A 25,593-nucleotide genomic window follows, 5' to 3' on the forward strand; every position below is an offset into this window, starting at 1 on the left:
CTTCATCAGGAAAATTACAGAAAGAGTCTAGGGGTGGAAGGAACTTTCCAATCTAGCCCTCCACAGATTAAGTTCCAAACAACGGAGTGGGAAGGAACCCTGCTCAAGCGACAAAAATGCTAGAACTGCCAGGTCAAAAGAGATCTGCAAAAGAGGACATAGTATGGAATCTGTTCCTTCCTTCTCAACAAGTTCCCAAAAACAGGGTTCCATGGACACATGTTAGAAAAAGCTGTTCTGGGCCCATCCGCTCATTCACCTTATTTAACAAGAAACAGATTAATAAATACTGCAGCGAGTTACGGCAGGGTCAAGAGTAAAACACTACTTCATTATTCGTTTTTACTCTTCATCTCACCCAGATGCGAGGACTGTCGCCCCAAACAAGGGAGTGTGCAATAATTTACCTGGTCCAGTTGTTAAAACTGCAGACACCAGAGTCTCCCTAACCTACTCACATTCAGTGGGTCTGGGGCTGTCTCCAGGAATGATTGTAACGGCAGCCGAAGTCAGGTAGCTCAGAAGCAGGTACCCCTAGAGAACTCTATGGAACACCAACTAGGAGAGCCTTTCTAGGCTCCTTCCTCTCTCTGTCAAAATGTCAGGAGACAGGATATAGGTGTGATGACTGTAACAGGGTCATTTCTAATAGGCTTTTTCTATTTCTGGCTTTCTCTAAGAAGTCTGATAACTGCTCCAATTTAATCTGTCAAAAAATTCCCATCTGGGGGCACCTGGGTGGCTCAGTCGGTTAAGCATCCGACTTCAGCTCAGGTCACGATCTCGCGGTTCGTGAGTTTGAGCCCCACATCGGGCTCTGTGCTGACAGCTTGGAGCCTGGCGCCTGCTTCGGATTCTGTGTCTCCCTCTCTCTCTCTGCCCCTCCCCCACTCATGTTTGGTTTCTGTCAAAAATAAATAAATAAATAAATATTAAAAAAAATTTGTTTTTAATAGCCATCTGAACCCTGGCAACCAAACCTTCCGTGGCAATGAAAGATTCAGTCTTCTGATCAAGTTGTCTTTGTTCCTAAAATATTACTTGTAGAATGCAGAGCACCTTCTTTCAGGATTTCCCCTACAGTCACGTCTACACTGTACTTATAACTTGAGGTTTACAATGAGTTCATTTAAAAGAATTAAGTTGCAGTACTTACAACACAGGTAACGGAAGGTTTGACTGTGCAGTCAAAAGTGACAGGCTTCCCATAGACACAGGAGTAATTTGTCCTGCATTCTACACAGTCTGCAGGAAGTCTGCTACACAAACCATTACTTGGACACTTCATCACATAAGGTGGGATATCAGTACTTTCTGTGAAAAGTAAGAGAGAAGCTCATTTTCATATAATATTGATCAGAATCCCAGGAGAATACAGTTTCCTAAGGTTAAGGGACACAGGTGCTAGCAATGAACTACTGGGCTGGAATGGAAAATGCACAGAGTTGGGAGTCGGAGACACCTGCAATTCAAGCAAGGTTCTGCCACCAAGCTGTGTGACCTGATGCAACAACAGTTCAACAGCTAAGTAAAAAGAATTTAATTACTGCCCCCGAAAATGGGCATGAAAAGCAAAGGTGCTTATGAACATATAATGTATACACAAAGTTAGGTGTAAGTTAGGGCCTTAGAAAAATCTACTCTAACAAGATGAACAATTAAAAGTTTAGCAATGGCAAAGTTTGTTCAAGATCACAGAGGGAGTGACAAAATTGGAACCACAACCCAAACCCGTTTCTAATCCAATATTCTTTTCACCTGAATTCACGAATTTGGTAATTACACCACTGACCCTTTAAGCGACTCAATCAGTACAATAATGGTACCAACTTTGGAAAATGTTCTCTGTCGTTATTCCACATTGGTACTTCAATAAACCATAATTTGCAGGTAATAAGGAAATTTAAGTTTCAGATTACAAAGTTGAACATAGCCCTCTATATTAGTAACTGGTTCACTGGGTTGCAATTTTTCCCCCAGCCAACCTTGCTGGGAGTAAAATATATTTATCAATTAAGAGAGGATCAAATTGCAAGTATTCTTGGGGAGGAAGAGAGGCTTTCAAAAACATCCAAAAGAATAAAAAAAAATTTGTGCTCTATAATTTTAGATTCAAGAATGCTGCTGTCTTGTCGTGATCTTTACATCCAAATAAGAATCAGTAAAACACCTCTGCCAGTTTCAATTCATTGAAATAATGGAACTGTAAAGGGATGACCTATAGAGACAAAGGTTCTGTTAAGCAAAACACACTAATACTCATTTAAAACTGGTCCCACTTAAAGTCACTGAATTATGTGGGCAATTCTACAAATATCATTTTTCTTTTCTTTTATTCGATTATTTTTGGGGCTGGGAATTGGAAACTTAGAAATCACAAAACCAAAAAGACTTTAGAGGGCCAGGCTAACCTCACCACCCTAAAGACGAGGAAAGTGAATCCTGAAGGGTAAATAATTTGCTCAAACTCCCAGTAGTTCAACCAAGCAGACTGAGACTCCAAGTCTTAGTCCCTCTGATCCTTCCATTTCACACAGCCTTGGGAGGAACCTTTAATGTCCAACATCAGGAACGGGGTATAAGAAGAAAAAGAAATTTTCTGAAGGGAAAGAAGCACTGGTTGAAGATGATCTTGATGAACGAGGTGGCAAAATAATAGAGAGATAGAAATGAGGAATGTGGAACTGTAAAAAGAGATGTGGCTGGAATGTCAAAAGGAATTGCAATATCAAGACAGTCAACAGAATACACCTGGGTAGCTGTCTTTAGTTCACATAACCTAAAATACAATAAAAAGTTAAAAAAATGGAAAGTGATTTTTATCTTAAAAAGAGGAAGAAATAAACCACTAGATATAAATATACACATTTACTAGAATAGAAAATATCTAGTACCTGCTGCCCTGGGAACTACTGTGAAAGTACGTGTTGGGCCCGGATCCTTTATTGACTGAGCCAGCGGCTGCGACTGCTCTAAATTTAAGGATCCTACAATTAGAGAAACATGTTATCCTGGGATATGAAAACCTTGGTTTGTGTGCTTAAGACGCAAGGTCCACAACAGGCCCGTAACTGCTCAGAAAAACTCACAGCTTGACGACCCAGAAAACTAAACAAAGAAAAGCCAAATAGGGTCGACACCTATTTAGATCAATAGGCAACTAGGGAACAAAGCGTTGGTGTCGGGCTCCAGGTCCGCTTCCCCGGCCAACACCCGAGCCCTCGGTCTCCTGCTCGAGGGCTCCCTAGCCCAGCTCGGCGCCTCCGGGGTCCCGGAGCGGAGTGGGCGGCCAGGACCCGCCAGACAGAGCTACAGCGATCAGCCTCCGCCCTGCGCCCTCCGCCCACGGGCCTAGCGCGGACACCTCCCGCCGCTCCCGGGGTACCATTCAGCCGGACCCCGCGTGGACCCCGCCCTTTAACTCACCCCCGCCCGACAAGATGTAGAACTGGGAGAGGAACAACAGCACGCGGCAGAGGCGGAGCAGGACCCCCAGCGGGACGCCCGCCGCCACCATCTCGCCGGTGCGCGCGCACTTCCGGGCCGCGAGGCGGGACTGGGCAGAGGGGCGGGGCGCCGGCGCGTGCGCCGTAGGGGCGTGTGCGAGCGCGGCCTCGGAGAGCCCAAGGCGCAGGCGCGCGGCGGGCCTTGCGTGGGTTCGGCTGGGTCTGGCAGCTGGCGTCTGGCCGGTGCGCGCGGAGTTCTGTGTCCCGAGGCGGACTGGGCAGAGGGTTCCCGGGGCTGGGGTGGAGGTGGGGTAAGGTCGCGACGCCTAGAGGTTGTTTGCTTCCCTAGTGTGCCCCATGCCCGCTGGACGAGGCGCTCGCTTCGCCTTCCTTGGCTAGCGACTGGCGAACGTCACCCGGGACCGAAATTCACACCTGAAGTGGCTGCAATCAGAGGCGGGCAAATTTGGGAAGTTGGCCACCATTTATATGGGCTGGCTGTGAGGTTGAAAACTGCTTTGTGCTCGGTACTCTGCGAAGGTTTTGATGACCTGTTTGATTTCATACTGAATAGGTACTTATTGACAGATGAAGAAACTGTGGCACAAACCCAGTTGGGGAAGTGACCCCCAGGGTGTGACAGGCGGCCCCAAAAGGACCCCCATTCCCTGTGTTGCCGACCTGATCAGTGACCAGCTAGCATCTCTCTCTGGTCAGCTGTTGGTTTCATCACTAGCCAACTCCTTAAAGACATACATTACTTCCAGAAAGTTCCTCAGAGCCTGGGAGAGGACAGTAAGTATACCTGTCAAGTATTCAGGTCCAGAAGCACTGGGACAAGAACCCTGGGATGTGAAAGGAGGGTCCAAAGCATGAGCCCCTCCCTGGTGAAGGCCAGCCTTGGGGAGGGGAGCTGCACTCCAGGACTCTGGCTCCCTGCGTGCTCATAAGGCAGACTGTACCTATTTTTGTCACAGCATTCTTTGTCCTGTGTTGCTGACCTGCGTTCCCCTTTTCCACCCACCTGGCACGAGATTCTTTTGGGGGCCTTCTGACTCCCCATTCCCTCACTAGCCAGTTTGGATGAATGAAAAGAGTATATTGAATGGTGGCTGGCACACAATAAGACCTTAATAAATATTACCCTAAAAATTATATCACACAATGTGCACACCTTTTAGCACCATACAGGTTTGATATAAAATGCAGTTTTGTTTATTAACTGTTCAGGATGCTAAATAATAAATGTGTTGAGAAGACAGAGCATGTCTTCAATTTATTTTGAATTGCACAGCACCTAGCCAAATAAGCACCCAGTAAATACTTCTTGATTGGTAGCTAAATTCTCTATTGGCATAAAGCTATTTCAATCCTGTTCTGAGCAGTACGGTATTCCTCTCAGTTGAAAGCAAAACCCCATTTACATTGTGAAACTGACTAAAGGGAACTGTATTTAAGATAGAGTCAGGAGGCCAGAAGGGCCAGCTCTTATGCCCTACCACTCCTAATGGACTACACACCCAACTGCAAGAGAGGCACCTTGCATTCCCAACAGGAAGAACCTATACTTTGCTACCCCAGCAAGAGGAAGATTTTCTCTTTGCTGCAACAGCCCCGCCAATGAGAAGCAGTCACAACTCACTAAAGAAAAGCCACTACAGTTGAAGCTCCCAGTTTACTCCAATGGACTTTTTGATTATAGCCGTCCTTCCCAATTCCGCCTCCCACCTTTGCTCTATAAAAAAACAGCCCTCTCTCCTGTGTATGGTTTTGCCATAGCTAACCTGTCCCAAATTATAATTATCTGCTATTCTCGAAAGAATCCATTTCTGCTGATAAAATAGCTGACAGTTTTGGGGCACCTGGATGACTCAGTCAGTTAAGCGTCCGACTTGGGCTCAGGTCATGATCTCGCACTCCGTTGAGTTCGAGCCCCGCCTCAGGCTCTGTGCTGACAGCTCAGAGCCTGGAGCCCACTTCGGATTCTGTGTCCCTCCCCCCACTGCTTGCACACTCTCTCTCTCTCTCTCTCTCTCTCTCTCTCTCTCAAAAATAAATAAACGTTAAAAAAACTTATAAAAAATAACCAACAGTTTTATTTTTAAGGTTAACCGAATGTGTTAATCAGTAATACATCATCTCATCAAAAAAGCAATTTAACTCTAGGGGAGCTGCTTACTTATAAGCCAATGGCTGAAATACTGGAAACACTGTGTGCTGCATTTTATATATGAGTTTATTTTTTCTACAGATGAATAAGGCTCGATTGTCAATTAGAAGTATTCAAACAGCAACTCTTAACCTATACTGCAAACAACAGTAGATTCCACAACACTGAATTTGAGGTTCAGAGTCCTTGGTCAGTAATCCAGTATTTAGTACTAGCTTCTTGTTTTGAGGTTGTTGGTTAGTTAAGTGATGATTCCAATTTTGGAGATAAAGTTTCAGTGTGAACTTTAGTAAGACAACCATAAAAATACCTGAGGTGTAATGTTACTAGAAAATAAGATTTTCCCTTATATTTAAAAAAGCTTTGCAGATTTTTATTTGAAGCCTATTGTTTGAAAACCCAGTCTCAGCAATAATATCTCATAATCTTCATATCCCAGTATTTCCCCTCTTTCAATGAATAATATTTTCCCAATTAAGTCTTTCAAGGCATTTAGGAAATTAAGAATTTCCCAAGCTTGTCCTCTTACTAGCTTCAGAGACATTAAAGAATTAAACTTTTAATATCAGCTACTCATCCATTGTCTCCTTTCTCACTGAGCCCATCAGTGGGTCAAAAGTTCTCAGAAGTACTAAAGATAATTAAGAAAAATGCATTTTTAGGGTTCAAAACAAGGTTACATGGAAGCAAGAACAAGGAAGAATTTCAAAACTCTTCCTCAGCATTTAGTGTACGTGATTTCTTGAGAGTCTTCAATTTATCAATGGCAGAAGTTACAGAAATCTCTCCATGAATTTTGTTGTCTCTTGTTCGAACATTTACAGCATTATTCGTCTTTTCCTTTTCTCCAACCACTGTGGAAAAGAAAGGGAAATAAACCTATTTTAAATAAATGATATAATAAATATTAAGTCAACAGTCACATGACACATCTTATTGAGTTCTTCAGTATTAATCACTAATTACCAGTCTAATGACCATGAGGTCATCGTCTGATAGTAAACCCTTCAAAGAGGAATGACTTCTAATCCCTTCTCCTTACTGTCCACTTGCAAGAACATATATTGTGGTTTTAGGGTACAAATCAGAACAGGGAGATCTTACAGACCCCCTGACTCCATATTGCATCTGGGGAGGCACCAGACCCATGCCCAACCAGACAACCAGAATTTTCAGAAATGTAGGTAAAAAGAGTTTCTCTCTAGTGCCCCTTAGTGGGATGATGCCAGAATCTGCTGGCATGTTTCTTGTCATGTAGAAGGAAGAAATAGGTCACCAGTTAAGGGGAATAAAGTAGATATTCAAGAAAAACATAAAGAACCAGAGCAAAGTAGGGGCCAGAAATGAAGAGATTTAGTTGACCAGCTTGCTCCAATTACTCTTCTAATGGTTTGGCTATTTAATTCTACCTTCCATGTCATGAGATACTTCATTACACTTCCAAATAAATTCTGTCTTTGTCTAAGTCATTGTGAGAGTTCTGTCACCAGAAGGAGCATGACTGAAACATCACAATACCTACTACACAAATACTTTCAATGACAAATGGCTGATGGGACAACACTATGTGTATTTACTTTACCTTCTACAGAATCTTTCAACTTAACTGGAGATAACAGTATCATGCCTGGAGGAATATGGTATCAGTTTCTCTTGATTTCTGACTCATTTTAAAGTCAAAATTTTATTTTATTTTATTTTATTTTATTTTATTTTATTTTATTTTATTTTATTTTATTTTATTTTATTTTTTGAACGTTTATTCATTTTTGGGACAGAGAGACAGAGCATGAACGGGGGAGGGGCAGAGAGAGAGGGAGACACAGAATCGGAAGCAGGCTCCAGGCTCTGAGCCATCAGCCCAGAGCCTGACGCGGGGCTCGAACTCGCGGACCGCAAGATCGTGACCTGGCTGAAGTCGGACGCTTAACCGACTGTGCCACCCAGGCGCCCCTAAAGTCAAAATTTTAGATGCTCATCCAAGTACTCATATGCCTTCAGGACACTTTTTCACTTAAATTCTTTTCTTTTGATCATCTTAAATTTGGACTCTCTCCCACTCATTAGTTTAATCCCAAATATTTGTAATAAATCAGAAAAGCAAAGGAGAATATTTGAGGCCTGTCACATGGCTGACACACAAAGAGCGTAATTCTACTGATGCAATCATTTTCACATTTTTTTTTTGTTGTTGTTGGTTTGCGATATTAACTACTGCTAGTAATACTAACAACTAACTAAGAACACCATGGACTGTTCTTGGTGCATACGTAACAATCAAATTGTCTTAATCACATAGTTATACCATACTCATGTAGTTATACTATATTCACATAGGTATACCATTTTGTTTTTTAGAATTAGAGTGAAAAAACAAGCATTTGATAAAATTTAAACTTAAGTTACCCAAAATGAAATTATACTGAGCCAGCTGCGCATTTCGTATTTTCTTATTTAGTGTACAACTATGATCTAAGTCAACGTCGGCCATGAATCCTTCTTCAAAAAATGCGTTGGATACCTACAAGAAAATGAAACACTTTCATTATTACAATATTTGTGGTAGCCAGCCTCCGAGAGGACCCACGGGATCCTCGCCTTTTGCATTCACACCTTGCGTCACCTCCTCCACCTTGTACCAGATTGCTTGATGTGACCACAGAGAAGGGCAGAAGTGAAGGTGTGTCACTTTGGAGATTAAAAGACTTCAGCTCCCACATCTTTAACATCACTCCCTCTGGGGAAACCAGCTGCCATGTTGGGAGGACATTCAGGAAACCTTTGGAAAAGCCCATGTGGTGAGGAACTGAAGCCTCCAACAATGATGTGATTGGGCCACAAGGCTGCAGCCCTGGCTGGCTGACAGCACCACTGGCATCCTTGTGAGGGGCACTGAGCCAGAATCGCCCAGTGAAGCTGCTCCCAGGTTCTGACTCTCAGAAACTATGAGATAATAAATGTTGTCTCAGGCTGCTAAGGTTTGGAGTTAACTGTTATGTGGCAATAGATAACATAAGTATCTTCTTTAACAGAGCCATGTGGAAAAGAATAATTTAAGTATGAGAGATATATTAAAATCTCAATTTCTTGGGGTGCCTGGGTGGCTTGGTTGAGCATCTGACTCTTGATTTCAGCTCAGATCATGATCTCATGGTCATGAGATTGAGCCCCAAGTCAGGATCTGCGCTGGGCATGTAGCCCGCTTAAGATTCTCTCTTCCTCTGCCCCTCCCCCCACCCCACGTGCTCACCCTCTGTCTCTCTCAAAAACACAAAAATAAAAATAAAATCCCAATCTCAAAAACATTAAGAAATAAATAGTTTTAATCCAGCTACACAGACATGATTCAGATGTTACTTTCAATTACTGAAAATGTGGGTGGTTAAAGTAATGTATTAGTTATGCAGTATTTTAAGGTATGAATAATATTCCAAGTCAATAACCTTCACAGACTACATGCCGAGATTATTATGTACTTTATATTGTCTCTGATTTTACCTGAAGTGCATAGTTTTCACAAGTTGGCCCCACAGGGATGACCATTACCTGACGAGGAGATAGCCAGAAAGGCCTGAAAAATATATAAAATATATATTTTCAAAATCTAATGATGATCATCTATTATGTGATTTAAAAAATAACCAAAGATTTTCTTTATAAGTAAGACTTCACGAGAGAGCAGATTCAGTAGAGTGGTATGGAAGTAAACTAAACCATACAGAGAGCTAAAAAGGAACAGCGTAGACAAGAGGAGAAGCTAGGGATTATGGTAGGACAGGGAGGGAAGAACAGGGCAGCAGCTGGGAGGAAGGACTAACCATCACTTATTGTACCACTGGGCAACTGCACTCCCAGGCCCTCACCCAAGAGAAATGGAAACATGTTCACCCAGAAACCTTCCCACTAATGTTCATGGCAGTTTTGCTTAGAATAGCCCCAAACTGGAAACACTCCAAATTTCTTTCAGTGGATGAATGGTCACATGGGTGCCTCCACACCATGGAACACTACCAGCAATAAAAGGGGACCAACCACTGATACTTGAAACAAGTTGGATGGATCTCAAGGGAACTCCAGTGCATGAATAAAGCCAACCCCACATGTTTGCACACTGTATGATTCCATTTATGTAACATTCTTGGAATGACAAAATAATGGAGATTTTGGAGAACAGATGAGTGGCTGTCACAGGATGATGAAGGGGGTGGGGGAGAAGGTATGGAACAATAAATTGGTAGCACAAAGAATCCTCATAAATAACAGAATTGTCTTATATCTTGACTGATGCTGGGTACCTGATAAAATTTTATAGAACTAAACACACACATACACACAAATGCACATCAACTGGGAAGACCTAAATAACTAAATAAGGCTGGTGGACTGCATCAAAGTCAATTTCCTGGTCATGATACTGTACAGTTTTGTAAGATGTTACCATTGGGGAAACTGGGGAAAGGGTATGCTGGACCTTTCTTATTACTTCTTACCACTACCTATAAATCTATAATGATCTCAGAGTGAAATAAAAAATATATATTATACATATATGTGTATGTGTATGTGTACATATATATATACACACACACACATATATACATATATATACACGTATATACGTGTGTGTGTGTATATATATGTATATAGGAAGTTGGGTATAAGTATTTTTTTTTTAATTTTTTTTTTAACATTTATTTATTTTTGAGACAGGGAGAGACAGCATGAACGGGGGAGGGTCAGAAAGAGAGGGAGACACAGAATTTGAAACAGGCTCCAGGCTCTGAGCTGTCAGCACAGAGCCTGACGCGGGGCTCGAACTCGCGGACCGCGAGATCATGACCTGAGCCGAAGTCAGATGCTTAACCGACTGAGCCACCCAGGAGCCCCTAAGTATTGTTTATTGTGGGAAATATTTCTTCATCAGTATTTTGTTTGAAGGTGAAAGTAAATGCAGTGGGGACTATTAGCTGGTGGCACTTTATGAACATACACATTTATATATTTATTCTTAAATTACAAAAGCAAAGTAACATCTATGATAAAGCAATAATACATATGATAAAACACAGAAAGACAGCTCTGTCCCCACCCCGTCCCCAGGGGAGCCACATTTTAACCATTTCTATTGTGAGATCTTGGGGAGGTTTTCACTGCAACTCTGGCACGTGTCTTGAACTCTTGACTGATGAGCTGAAGAGCCTGTGCCCTGAGTCTGGGCAATGCAGGACAGCACACTGAGTGCATGGCACCATCTCCTGATTCCACTAGTTCTTTTCACCACCACTACTTGAGAGCAAGACACCACCATCTCCCACCTACATTAAAACTATTTAAAACAATCAACTGGAAAGAAATATCGACATGTTAACTCATACTTAGGTAGCATGCATACTCATATCTATGTTTTTGGCTTATCTGTAACTTCAACAGCTTGGACACCCCATGATACCTGAGAACATTTCTCTAAGGTCACAAATAAAACCTCAGGGATATACACAGACTCTGGCTTCCCAGGACCTTTGGATGAGCTCTCTGCTTGGAGAATTTCCCACCTTGTATTGCCTGCTCAGAAATTTGCTTTCCCAGCTTCCCTAGACATGTTAGAGTCCAGGCCTGTGACCTGGCATGTGCAGGCATGGCATGTTGATTTGGGACAGAGTGGCACATGGAGGGAGGTACTATAGGGAATCAGTTCTGGCAAGGGTGATGCAGAGACATGGAGCTTTGGGAGGGACCTGAGGCAGTGACACCAGCAGTAGCATCCAGGGCCCAGTGTCAATGGTGGGAGCTGCCCAGCGACAGCAGAACAGGACTAAAACAGAACTAAGCTCTAAGAGCAGATCTCAATTTCTTTTTTTTTAAGTTTATTTATTTTTGAGAGAGAGAGAGAGAGAGAGAGAGAGAGAGAGAGCGAGCGAGCAGGTGCAGATAGAAGGGGACTGAGGATCCAAAGTGGGCTCTGCACTGAGAGTAGAGAGCTGGATGTGGGGCTTGAACTCATGAATTGTGAGACCATGACCTGAGCTGAAGTCAGATGCTTAACTGACTGAGCCACCCAGGTGCCCCTAATTTCTTAAACATAAGATGGGAGGCAAAGATGTCCATGTGGTTCCTGGGCTGTAGCATTTCCACATGCCATAGGACATGCCATCACAAGACATGTCGTCTGCCAGCTGGTGCCTTGACTGCTGATATGGCAGTTCCCTAGTAGCGAATCCCACAATTCAGCTCAGTGACTTGCTTCTTTTGCTAAAAAATTACTTCCATGGTCAGAAGGATTATTGTGTTTCTGACAGTCAAGGCTCAGTAAGTATTTATATGGTGCTGTTGTCAGAGGTACGGCAGGAAAGAAGAGCTAAGCAAAATCCAGAGTTGGTATCTTTGCCAGCAAGGAGAAGTCACTGGTCCTTGCATGATGAAAAGGATCCAGAAAGCTGACTTTTCCCCTGGGTTACGGTTCCATACCGGCAATCAGGATTGATCACTACTGATGGCAGATTGAGTCCTCGGAAGAGGCATAGCCAGACAGAACTTGGTGAGGTTCGTGTTGTTGAACCCATATCCCCTAGTGGCCGCTTCATTCATGAACCACTGAGTGGTAACTAGGGGAAGATGGAAGCTGATGGTAACCACAGAATGGGTCCTCCTATATTTGAATATTAAACTCCTCAGGTTTGGACTGGGCACCACCACCTTCATGGCCTATTCTGAGCAAATATCCACATTCCTCTCCCCTAAATCTACTTGTCATCTATTTTCCAATCCAATTACTTCTAAGTCTCTGACCTTGTGGCCAGAGCAGTAACCAGAGCCCATGCATCAGTGGAAACCCATACCTCTGGCCATTTTTCCTTCCAGAGGAAGAGGACTAAGAGATGTACCACTCAAATTCCTGCACTTGAGGGCATTTCCCTTCCACATGTCATCCCTAAGTGGCACCGTGCTACAGTAGCTGTCTGGCCTCATTAGGTTTGTTCCAAAGTATTGTTCAGAGCCATTTGTGAACCAGGTTTAAATGTTTTTCTTCTAATGTTGACTGGGCGCCCCCATTAGGTAAACAAAATGGACTGAAGGAGGGATGGTCGTACAGCAAGAGGTGGTACTCTCAGTGTCCAGATGCAACTAGATCTTTGAAGGGCTTGGAATTGATAAAGATAACTCTTTAATTCTACCGAGTTCACAAAAAGGCAAATGATGCAGTTTTAAGTCATTGTGCCTTTGGTTTCTTTGTTTTGGTTTCCTGATCTGGAAGATTGAATAAGAATTGATTACTTGCTGTTTGGATACTTGCTAATTATAAGACAGGAGCCACCATTTTTTTCATAGTAATCTTATCTTGTTAGACATGATATTTAAGAATAACAAGCGCCTGAGTAGCTCAGTCGGTTAAGTGTCTGACTCTTGGTTTCAGTTCAGGTCATGATCTCACGGTTTTGTGACTTCGAGCCCTGTGTCAGGCTCTGTGCTGGCAGTGCGGAGCCTGCTTGGGATTCTCTCTTCCTCTCTCTCTGCTCCTATCCCCTCACAATCTCTGCCTCTTGCAAAATAAATAAATAAACTTTTTAAAAAAAGAATAATAGACATATAGCTTTTTTTCTCCATATCACTTACCATTTCCCCCCATAGTTTTCTGAGAGAATGGCTATCATTCTTTCCACTGATCCCAAAATGGCTCGATGAATGATCACAGGGTTCTTCTTATCATCTCCATCCTTACTAAAAATGAAAATTATACATTTATGTATTTTCTTAAGATTCAGTAATAACTTTATCTTCTTATATTTAAAAGTTATTTTCCTGAACTAGGTAAAACAACGATTTCCTCATAAATCATCTTTAAGCCTATAATGTGCCACTTATTAGAAATAATAATACAAACCAAAGGGAAATGAAGTACATTATGTAGGAAAAATCAAAATTATAATAGATCACTATTTCCATTATAAGTCAACTTATTACTTTTATTCTAAACTACTGGCTGATATCAGTTTACAGGCAATCTTGCAAATCATAATTTTTAAAAATTAACTTGATTTTGAACCATGGCTTACTCCACCAGTACTATATTGAACAGTTGTCAAAGACAATGAAGAAATAAGGAAAATTGATTTCTACAGTTGACATGATATTATATATAGACCTGAAAGGCACCACCAAAAACCTGCTAGAACTGATAATATAATAGTAAAAACTGATAATATATTTAGTAAAGTCACAGGATACAAAATCAATGTACAGATATCTGTTGCATTTCTATACATCAATAATGAAGCAGCAGAAAGAGAAATTAAGGTATCAGCCCCATTTACAATTGCATCAAAAACAATAAGATACCTAAGAATAAACTTAACCAAAGAGGTGAAAGACCTGTACTCTTAAAACTATAAAATACTGATGAAAGAAACTGAAGAAGACACAAAGAAATGCAAAGACATTCCACGATCATGGATTGGAAGAACAAATACTGTTAAAATGGCTTTACTACCCAAAGCAGTCTGCACATTTAATGCACTCTCTATCAAAATACCAACAGCATTTTTCACAGAGCTAGAAAAACAATCCTAAAATTGTATGGAACCACAAAAGACCCTGAATAGCCAATGCAATCTTGAAAAAGAAAAGCAAAGCTGGTGGCATCACAGTTCCAGACTTTAAGTTTTATCACAAAACTGTAATAATCAAAACAGTATGGTACTGGCACAAAAATAGACACACAGATTAACAGAACATAACAGAAAACCCAGAAATGAACCCACAATTATATGGTCAATTAATTTTCAACAAAGCTGGAAATAACATCCAATGGGAAAAAGACAGTCTTTTCAACAAATGGTATTGGGAAAACTGGACAGCTACATGCAAAAGAGTGAAACTGGACTGCTTTCTTACACTATACACAAAAATAAATTCAAAACAGATTAAAAACCTAAATGTGAGACCTGAAACCATAGAAATCCTAGAAGGGAACACAGGCAGTAACTTCTGTGACATTGGTATTAGACTTTTTACCAGATAGGTCTCCTGTGGCAAGGGAAATGAAAGCAAAAATAAAGTATTGGGACAGCATCAAAATAAAAAGCTTCTGCACAGTGAAAGAAACAATCAACAAAACTACAAGACAACCTACAGAATGAGAGAAGATATTTGTAAATGACATATCCAATAAAGGGTTAGTACCCAAAATATATAAAGAACTTGTAAAACTCAACACAAAAAACTCCCCAAATAATCCAATTTAAAAATGGGCAGAAGACATGAATGGGCATTTTTCCAAAAGAAGACATCCAGATAGCAAACAGATACATAAAAAGATGTTCAACATCACTTACCATCAGGGAAATGCAAATCAAAACTACAATGAGATATCACCTCACACCTGTCAGAATGGGTAAAATCAATAACACAGGAAACAATTGGTGTTGGTGATGTGGAGAAAGGGGAACCCTCTTGTACTGTTGGTGGGAATGAAAACTAGTACAGCCACTCTGGCAAACAGTACGGAGTTTCCTCAAAAAGGTAAAAATAGAACTACTCTACAATCCAGCAATCAGACTACTAGGTATTTACCCCAAAAAGACAAAAATACTAATTCAAAGGGATACATGCAACCTGACATTTATAGCAGCATTACCTACAATAGCCAAATTATGGAAACATCCCAAGTGTCCATCAATCAATGAATGGATAAAGAAAAAAAAATCACACAATAGAATATTATTCATCCATAAAAAAGAATGAAATCTTGCCATTTGCAATGACATGGATGGAGCTGGAGAGTATTATGCTAAGCAAAATAAGTCAGTCAGAGAAAGACAAATGCCATATTATTTCACTCATATGCAGAATTTAAAAAACAAAACAAATGAACAAAGGTGGGGGAAAGAGAGAGAGGCAAATCAAGAAACATACTCTCAACTATAGAGAACAAACTGATGGTTACCAGAAGGAAGTGTGTGGATGGGTTAAATAGGTGAGGGGGATTGAGGGCACTTGTGATGAGCACCAGGTGTATGGAAGTGTTGAATCACCATATTGTACACCTGAAATTAATATTACATTTATGTTAATTAACTGGACTTTAAAACTTAAAAAATAATTTTAAAAAATGAGTATATTGCAGACATACTACTAGACATTTACTAGCCTGTATATTAATGTTTATTTTTATATTGCTAACATTCAAATGACAAATAATTAGCATATTAGTACTACATTATTTATCATATTCAATTACTCACCTAACATATGTAAGGTTAAATCTCACTGGTAGTTGGAAGTCCAGCTGAATTGTAGCACATTGATGGTATCTGCCAATAGCATCCTTGATTTTTATATCAATCTGTAAATTAAATGGTGTTTACTTAAAGACAGCTTTTACTTTTCCTTTAAATTTTACTCTTTTTGAGGCATAGAGTCTACTTACTTTAGGGCCATAAAATGCTCCATCTCCAGGGTTCATCTTCCATGGTTTTCCAAATTCCACCAAGCTGTTTTGTAGTTGCTATTTTTTTTTTTTTAAAGAAGAGAACATTTAAAACTTCCATTTCATTGTACATTTTTTTTTGGCCACATAGCTCAAAAAAGTAAGTTATTGCAAATTTTAATTATATTCTATTTTAGCTCAACATATATTTATTGGGCATGTTTTATATCCAATAAACTACTGAGCAAGGACTACATAAAGACGATTAAGTTGGTACTTGCTCTTATACACACTGTAACTGGGAAAATTAAAAGATAATGTACTAAGTTGTTTCAGTGAATTCCAGGCAAGTGTTTAGGGAGGGATTACTTCACCCTCCTGCCAGTGCAGCCCACCCCGCCCACACACTTCCCAGCTCTTTGTAGGTGAGGCCTCCACACATTAAAAGGCATGAAAGCTTTAATCTTTCTCCTTCATCCACTCTGTGTTTAGGTGGGTAAAAAGGCCAAAGGAAAGGGCCTTGCCACTGGTCTCTTGCTTTTCTTCCACCTCCATATGTGTGGCTGGGGACAGGTATCCTTTATGATTTATGCAGGGGTGGGAGCAGGAGGCCCACTTGGATCTTCAGCCTGACACATATGTTCTTTCACTGTAGCTTGTAGTGAAGACCCTCAGTACTTATGGGTGATTGGGTATACACGTAAGTATTAATAAAAGTGTCTTTGGGTCTTCTGGCTATTCCCTATGCCAGCCTCCTTGAGAAGCACCTGTGCATTCCTAAGTCCCTGCCCAGCATACCACCAAACCACTATCCAAAGTCCTGTCAACACCTTGAGATATTGGTGCCCATGAAGGGGGCAACATCTGGGAGTAAAATGCTGCCGAGAGAAGTCAAAGCAGTGGTGATGCTGGGGGGCTAAAGCCAGAGTAATCAACAAAGCTGACTCCTGGGGTCCCAGCAGGCTTCCCCAGGATCTCAGTCAGAGTGCCTCAGGAGCTGGTCTTGGCTGAGATCCCAGGAGGCTCCCTCAAGGGCCTGATCCTACTATAGCAGCTTGCATTCTACTTTGGACTGGAGAGGGATACCACCACAGACGCACTTCACAGGCTGGCAAGCCAGCCTCAGCCTTACTCTGTTTCTGAAAGGAGAACAGACACTGGAATATCCTCCCAGAAAAAATGAGGCCCTGCTACAGCAGGCAACTAAGTGATGGGGAGAAGTTAGGGAGCTCCCAGGGAGGAAAAAGAAAGGCCAGGTTTTGGGGAAGAGCATAAAGCAGGTGGCATTGATCCTCAGTGAGCCTCTGAGGACACAGTAATCTTAAGGCCTGACAGGAATAGCCAAGGCTAAGAAAGCTTTCTGTTTATGCAAGGTATGGGAGGAAGTGTCTGTCTGAGAGGAGACTGAACCATTGTAATTCACATATGTGGACACTGACTGCACCCTGGCAGAAGAAAAATCAAGATCTCCTTCTCTCTCTTGATGGTTCTCTATTCTCCTTTTCCAGGTAAACCAAGTCTCTGGCTCCCGATACACTGTGGTATGGTGCTGGGCTCTGCACATACTGATTTGTTTGGAACTGTGATGTGGGCTTGTAATGTTCTTAAGGATCTTAATGACTCTGGAAACTCTGGAAAAGTGGGATGCAGGAGAGATCTGGAGTGGTTCTAGCTCCCTGGAGCTTGTAGATTTACATAAGTTCCAGTAGCAGAGGCCAGACCAGGTCTGCTGAAGCATCAGCCCAGACTCCCTTCAGACTTATCTGAGTGGGAACTCTACAGCTGAATTTAGGTTAAATTAAAAATTTGGAGATAGAACATTCAATTCCCATTTCTTTTGGATTTTAATTTCCACAAGAAAAAGTTGATTTCCTTTAGGTCACAGATTTCCTGATGAAACTTAATAGGAAGCAGGACTCACATCATTTCAATCTAGGATATTTTTTGCTCCTGACATTTTGGTTATTTGGGCAAGCTTTCATCTGATGGTCATGCTGTATAGCTCCCTAGTGATCTTTGCTGGGTTCCATAACTACACACAATCTGAGACAGAAAATAAGGTAATGGTGAATTGCTGACCCAGGAACAATTTGGCCTTGGGGCTGACTTAACTAATGTCTCTTTCAAAGCATTTTATATATATGAATTTCATATATATGAAATATAATATATAATATATATTATATATATGAATATATATAATATGTATATGTATATTTCATATATATATATGAATATATATATAAATACATATTCATCTCACTGATTCCCAGATCAGGGGTAGACATCATGAGAGAAATTCCCCCAGAGTGGAAGGATTCTCATCTCCTAAGGGAACAATCAGTCAGCTAAAAGAGCAAAACAATGGTGGAACTGCCCACCCATTCTCCCTGTGCCAGGCCCACACCTGGTTCATCCACCTTTTAGCCCCCTGCACTCCATGAATGGAGTGATGATGATGATGATACTACTACTACTATTAACAAAACGAACATCTAACATTTACTGAACACCTACATGTGGCTGGCACTATGACAAACTTCTCATATAAATTATTTCACTTAAGCCCATCATAACCTTATGAAGTAGGTGTTATCACCATTATCATCATCATCATCATAATCATCATCACCATTTCACAGACCTTAATGCTTCAAGATTTCTATAATTCACTCATGGAGCTAACCTCTGAAACTAGGCAAAAAAGAGTCCAGAGCCAAGCTTTGTGGCCTCATTTCCTCTTCCTACTTCCATGTGGCTAGGCAGGTAAACTGAGTCAGCATCCTGGGGCAGGGTGTCTAATTTGACTTTCTTCCTCCGTGCAAAAGACATGGAAAAAGGTCTATTTAGGATGGGCATGGGGCAGTGGGGAGGAGAAGGGTCTAATCAGATCTCAAGCCTAAACTGCTTCTACCCAGTCTCTGCCTGCCTCGGTGCCTAATAGAAAACTAATTGTTACACTATCATACAGTGCTCCTCTGATTTTTATTCCTTAAAGATTTGTGTGATAAGCATTTATGAGTATTCCATGAAGAGGTGGACCAAAAGGCTGGTCAGGGATTAGGCATTCCTGGGGTGTCTGGCCATAATACCATATTCATTTCTAGTAAAATCTGACACAGGAGATACACTATAGCCTTTTCAAGTTTGGTGAGAAAAAATAAGCAGCATGGTGAGCTCCTTAATCTTTGTTTTCCAAAGCTGAGATGTGATATGTGAGTCTCTGGGTGACTCTCGACAGAGGACGGCACTAGAGGCTGTGACTTTGCAGGGGATTCAAGCATTGGGTGTGTGCATCTACATCTATGAGTCACACTAAGATGGATCAACGAGCAATAGCTTAAAATAAGCTGCACACACACCAAGAGTGCCTGCAAAGCAGAGGATTCCTTTAAAAACACGGGAAACTGGTATTAGTGACTGACATTGAAAGAGCACAAATAAAAAGTGTTTGAAACAAACGTGAGGTATTATTATCACTGTTACAAAGAAAACTGGACAACCACCTTCTACAATCTTCACATCCTGTAACTTCCAATTTAAACATTTCTGTTGCAAAGCACTGTCACCTCCTCATGCAGGGTACCTGCAGAAACTCGGGTGGTTTCCATGCTCACGGAAATGAAGGGGCGCACTTTGTCTCTCCCTACCTTTTCAGCTTCATCCCATATCTCTACTTCCCCTAGGAAGTTTTCAGGCCTTGTTGACAAATTTAATTGAAAGGAGAAGCCAAATGTTGAGTAAACGGATTGCAAAAACTCCAAACACCCCTTTATTTCTTCTTCAATCTGAAATGAGAGCAAATGACATGTTCTAACTAGTTAACACCAAATCAAATCAATTTCTGGCATTTAAAAGAATTCTCCGTGTCAGATAGAAATAAGGCATGTTTTTACTATACAGCTGATGACACTGTTTTGGTTGTTCATCCATTCCTTACTCAAATACTCAAGAAATGTCCACCACACTCCAGGCGTGACCAGGCAACCAGCAGCTCCCAGTCCAGACAAGGCTACCTCACCATGAGCAATGCCACACAAAAGGGGGAAGAGTGGCTGTCCAGAGGGAGTGATAGCCAAGCTGCTGCGACAACAGGATAAGTAAGAGTTCTCCATGGAAAGCGAGGGGAGGAGCTTCTGGAGCAGAGGAAATGCTAAGAGTGAGGGCCTAGAGGAGAGAGGGGCAGGCTAGGGCAGGGCAGCTCCAGGAAGCTGCTGTGGGACCACGTTGTGTATGAGACGGAAGAGTGGCACAGAAGGGAAGTTGGTAGGTGATCAGTCTAGGGGCAGACAGGGACCAGAGAAAATTAAGGATCTTTAAAGTCAGGGTAGTGTCTGCACTTTTTACCCTGAGAGCAATGGGAAACCAATGAAGGATTCTTTAGCAAGAGACAAACACAATCCCATCTGTTCCTTTCATGGGAAGTGGACTGGCAATACTAGAAGCCAGGCCCATTGGGAAGCTGGTAGGGTCATTTAGGAGGGAGATGATAGTAGTTTGAACCAGAGAGAAGCAGCTGGAATGCAAGGAATTTGTGCTAAGTGCTGGAAATTCAGGAATGGATGAACAAAATTATTCAGGAATTAACAATACATTTAGGGAGAGCTATCAATAGGGCTTATGGTTAATTGGACATGAGGAGTAAAAAGTAAAGGGCACCTGGATTCCTGGCCTGGGCAGTGGACAGGACGTTGGTGCATCCGCTGAATGAGTGACCAGGGAAGGGTGAGGCAGTGGTGTGAAGGCAAAAGCGGGGACTGATTTTACACATGGCAAATGTGAGGATGCTTGTGATGTCCAGGGAGACATGTCTACCAGGCCCTGTCAGATTGAGATCTGGAGCTCCAGAGGGACAGCTGAGATGCAGGTGAAACTGGCAGCTAGCTGAGCCTACGAAGTAACTGAGGCCCCAGAGAGTGTGGTGAGATCAGAGCTAGGGGCTGTGAGGGTGTGGGGAAAGGAGGGCACATTTAAATGCAAACGGGATAGCTGCCCCCAAAACCAGACACATTTAGGAGAGAGGAGACAGGCAAAGATCTGCGTTCTGTCACTATGGATCAGTTTGAATTTTTCAGATGTTTTATCCATGGAATCATGCAGTAGATGCTCTATTTTTGTCTGGCTTTTTTCACTCAGAATAATTATTTGGAGATAGATACACTTGTGTTATAAGTATCAATAAATCATTCCTTTTTTTTTTTAAGCTTATTTATTTATTTTGAGAGAGACAGAGAGAGAGAGGAAGGGAATATCCCAAGCAGGCTCTGTTGTCAGCACAGAGCCCAATGCAGGGCTGAATCTTAGGAACAATGAGACAATGACCTGAGCCAAAATCAAGAGCCAGACGCTTAACTGACTGAGTCACCCAGGTGCCCCTACATCATTCCTTCTTGTTTAGTAGTTTTCCATTGTACCACAGTTTCTTTTTATTTCCGCCTATTATTGGGCATTAGGGTTATTCCTATATTGTGGCTATTTCAGATAAAGCTGCAATAAATGTTTGTGCTCAAGTCTTTGTAGGGATGTGTGCTTTCTCTTTCTCTTGGGGAAAAAAAAAGGAGTGAGATGGCTGGGTCATACAGGAGGTGTGCATTTAACTTTTTAAGAAACTAGTGAACTGTTTTTGAAAGTGATTGTACCATTTTACATTCCCATGAATGGGCCTGTCATATGGTGGATTACATTGACAGGTGTTCTGACACTGAATCAGCCTCACATCCCTGGAGGCTAAACCTCAATTGCTCATGATGTGGAATTATTTTTATATATTGTTGAATTCTATTTGCTAATATTATGTTAAGGACTTTTACATCTGTATCCATGTGGGATACTGGTCTGTAGTTTTGTCTGGTTTTGGTATTGGTTAAAAGTAGCTTCATAAAATTAACTAGGAAGTATTTTCTCTTCTATTTCAGAACAGAGTATACAGAATTGGTACTAATTGTTTAAATGTTCATTAGCATTCAGTGAAAAAATCTGAGCCTAGAGATTTCTTTTGGGGAAGTTTTAAAATTATAAATTCAATTTCTTTAATAGTGACAAAGCTTTTCAAATGATCTATCAGGTGATTTTATGGTAGTTTGTACTTTTTAAGGAGTAAGCTCATTTCAACTAAATTGTTGAGCTGATTTATGTAGAGTAGTTTATTACATTCATTTATTATGCTTTTGATGTCTTCAAGGTCTTTAGTGATATCCCCTATTGATTCCTGATATTGGTAATTTCTGTCTTCCCAGTTTTTTTCTTTCTTTGTCTTGAAGGAAGTTTGCCAATTTTGTTAATCTTTTTAAAAAAAGTTTTTTAACTCATTAATTTTTCCATTGTTTTTCTGTTTTCAATTTCATTGATTTCTGCTCTTGTCTTTATTGATTTATTCCTTCTTATTTTAGGTTTATTTTGCCCTTCCTTTTTTCTAGTCTTGCAGTGGGAGTCTAGATATTGATTTGAGACTTTTCTTCTTTTATAATACATGTATTTAATGCTATTAACTTTTTAGCACTGTTTTTGCTGTGCCCCACAAATTTTGAAATTATATTTCCATTTTAATAGATTATTTTAACCATATACATTTAATATGTTAGGACTTGAGTTTGTCTTTTTTGTTGTTTATATTGTTTCCTTCTTGTACTGTCTTATTATTCATTTTTCTTTTTCCTGCCTTTCTATCGCCTAATTTAGTATTTTTTAGAATTCCATTTTTATTTATCTATTTTTAGCACATACCTATCTGTGTATATTTTTCCCCCAGTGGTTTCTCTAGATATTACATAACAGTTTACTGATGTCATCATTTTATCACTTCAAGTACAGAAACCTTACGTCCCTTTACTCCATTTATAGTATAATTTTCTTAGATGTTTCTTCATACATATGCTGAGAACCATATCAGACAGTGTTATAATCTTTGCTTCAACCATCAAGCATAATTTAAACTCAAAAGGCAAAGGGAAATATATTTATCTTTCTTAGAGTACTTCCTAGAGCCATTATTTTAAGGTAGGTTTTGATTTCCCCTTCATTCCTGAAGGATATTTTTTATGGATATAGAATTCTGGGTTGACAGTTCTTTCAGTATTTAAAAAGTGTTGTTCACTTCCTTCTAACATCCATGGTTTTTGATGAAAAATTTCCTTTTGTGAAAGAAAAAATTTTCTTAAAGATAATGTTGATCTCTCTCCCATTGCTTTCAAACATTTTCTTTATCATTAGTTTTCAGAAATTTGGCTATGATGTGCCTTGGTGTGGATTTCTTTGGGTTTATCCTTTTGGGAGTTTTCTCAGCTTCTTGAATCTGTAGGCTTATGTCTTTTGCCAAAGTTGGAAGTTTCAGCCATTATGTCTTTGAGTACGTTTCACCTACATCCTTATTCCCCTCTTCTTCCAGAACTCTGGTAACATAAATATTAGGCATTTTGTTTTAGTTCCACTAGTCTCTGAAATTTTGTTCATTTTTATTTCAGTCTCTTCTCTTTGTTGTTCAAACTAGGTAATGTCCATGGTTGTCTTCAAGTTCGTGGATTTTTTTTTCTCTGTCCCCTCCATTCTGCTCATGAATCCATCTACTATTTTATTTCAGTTATTATATTTTTCACTTCTAAGATTTCCATTTGGTTCTTCTTTAGATCTCTTATTTCTTTCCTGAGATTTTCTATTTCTTTGTTGAAACTTTTTTATCATTTGTTTCAAGTGTGTCTGTAATTGCTTGCTAAGGCATTCTTATGATGGCTCCTTTAAACGAGATATTTTAGTGAGATAATGCTAATATCCTTGTCATCTCCACATTAGTGTTCATAGATTTTCCATTTTCATTAAGTTGAGATTTTCCTAGTTCTTGGCATGATGTTTGACTTTTGATTTATAAAATTTAAAGTTTGGGCAGTATAAGACCTTTAATTTTATTTAAACCTTCTGTTTTAGTTGGCTTCCACAGACTTCACTCCAACTAGAGGATGAAGTACTTCCTGGTTACTGCAAAGTGGGAATAGATGGTCTAGGTTTCCCACTGGGGGGCCATGACTGCTGGTGACAGTGGGATTTCTGGTACTCCACTAGGTTTCCTCTGATAACACCTTGTCAGGGAGGAGTATCTTGTTACTGTGGCCATTACTGACCACATTGAGTTCGTGGCCTCATTACTGTGGGGTGGTAGTAAAAGTCCTATCTTTCCACTAGACCTTCCCTGACACCACTCAAGCAGGGAGGCACCTTGTTACTGCCAGATGAGGGTGGAAGTCTATGCCCACATGATACTCCACTGATACTATAAGGTGTGTGGGAGGTCTTTGTTAACGTCCAGCAAGAAGTGAAAAATAGGTATTATTTTTTCTTCCAGTGCTTGGTAGAATTCACCAGTGATTCCATAATGGCTTGAAGTTTTCTTTGTGCAAAGCCTGTTCAGTTCCAATTCAACTTCTTTAATAGACACAGGGCTAGTCAGATTATCTACTTCTTGAATGAAGTTTGGTAGTTTGTCTTTCAAGGAAATTTGTCCATTTTATCTAAGTTGTCAAATTTACTGGTATAAAATTGTTCATAATATTGCCTTGGTATTCTTTTACTATCTATAGAACCTGAAATAATGCCATGTCTCTCATTTCTAGTATTTTTAATTTGTACCTTCTCTTTTTCTTCTGATCAGTCTAAAAGTTTATAAATTTTATTGATCTTCTCCGAGAAATAGACTTTGGTTTTTACTGATATTTTCATTGTTTTTCTTTTTTTATATTTCACTGATTTCTGTGTTACTTTCTAATATTTACTTCTGATGTAATTTGGGTTTTTTTGTTGTTTTTTTTAGTTTATTAAGTGGAAGCTGATGTCATTGATATACATATTTCTGATATAGGCATTTAGTGCTACAAATGTCCCTCCAAGTATCATTTTAATGGCATCCCATAAATTTTGATGTATTGTATTTCATTTCATTTGATATATAATACTTTCTAATTTCCTCTTTGATCTCTTCTTTGATCCATGTATTATTTAGAAGTGTGTTATTTACTTTCTAAATATTTGAGGATTTTCCAGATAGCTCTCTGTTACTGATGTCTACTTTAATTCTCCCGTGACCAGAGAACATATTTTGTGTGAATTGAATCCCTTTAAATTTGTTGAGAATTTATTTAGTCCCAGAATATGGTCTATCTTGGTAATTTGTGTGCACTTTCAAAGAATGTATACTCTGCTGTTATTGGTTGAAGTGTTCTATGAATGTCAATTAGGTCAAATCATTTGATAGTGGCCTTTTTTCATGACAATTTTTATTTGAAAACCTGAAAAAGTAAACTCTCACTTCTTTTTTTTTTTTCTTTTTTTTTTTTTCAACGTTTATTTATTTTTGGGACAGAGAGAGACAGAGCGTGAACGGGGGAGGGGCAGAGAGAGAGGGAGACACAGAATCGGAAACAGGCACCAGGCTCTGAGCCATCAGCCCAGAGCCTGACGCGGGGCTCGAACTCACGGACCGCGAGATCGTGACCTGGCTGAAGTCGGACGCTTAACCGACTGCGCCACCCAGGCGCCCCGTAAACTCTCACTTCTACACAATGTTGAAA

At 40.4% G+C, this 25,593-nt stretch overlaps 2 protein-coding genes across 4 annotated transcripts in view; both read right to left on the reverse strand.

The window, feature by feature from the left end:
* Nucleotides 1-3,568, reverse strand: part of TM2D3 (TM2 domain containing 3) — a 13,113-nt gene extending 9,545 nt beyond the window's left edge. For 2 of the 3 annotated variants that reach the window (XM_043554812.1, XM_043554813.1), the window contains exons 1-3: nt 3,427-3,568; nt 2,895-2,987; nt 1,157-1,314 (exon numbers count right to left, since the gene is read on the reverse strand). In XM_043554812.1, coding sequence (XP_043410747.1) covers nt 1,157-1,314; nt 2,895-2,987; nt 3,427-3,517 — 342 coding nt within the window. In that variant the 5' untranslated portion in view covers nt 3,518-3,568. The remainder of the gene's footprint in view (nt 1-1,156; nt 1,315-2,894; nt 2,988-3,426) is intronic. The other variant, XM_043554814.1, reaches the window with a different exon arrangement.
* A 2,096-nt stretch (nt 3,569-5,664) lies between these two features.
* TARS3 (threonyl-tRNA synthetase 3) overlaps nt 5,665-25,593 on the reverse strand; it is a 63,323-nt gene continuing 43,394 nt past the window's right edge. The window contains exons 13-19 of the mRNA XM_043554815.1: nt 19,690-19,827; nt 16,040-16,117; nt 15,855-15,955; nt 13,228-13,332; nt 9,115-9,187; nt 8,023-8,137; nt 5,665-6,470 (exon numbers count right to left, since the gene is read on the reverse strand). Of these exons, the coding sequence (XP_043410750.1) occupies nt 6,322-6,470; nt 8,023-8,137; nt 9,115-9,187; nt 13,228-13,332; nt 15,855-15,955; nt 16,040-16,117; nt 19,690-19,827 (759 nt within the window). The 3' untranslated portion in view covers nt 5,665-6,321. The remainder of the gene's footprint in view (nt 6,471-8,022; nt 8,138-9,114; nt 9,188-13,227; nt 13,333-15,854; nt 15,956-16,039; nt 16,118-19,689; nt 19,828-25,593) is intronic.

This window comes from Prionailurus bengalensis, chromosome B3 (genome assembly GCF_016509475.1).
Source record: "Prionailurus bengalensis isolate Pbe53 chromosome B3, Fcat_Pben_1.1_paternal_pri, whole genome shotgun sequence".
In the NCBI taxonomy this organism is placed as follows: domain Eukaryota; kingdom Metazoa; phylum Chordata; class Mammalia; order Carnivora; family Felidae; genus Prionailurus; species Prionailurus bengalensis.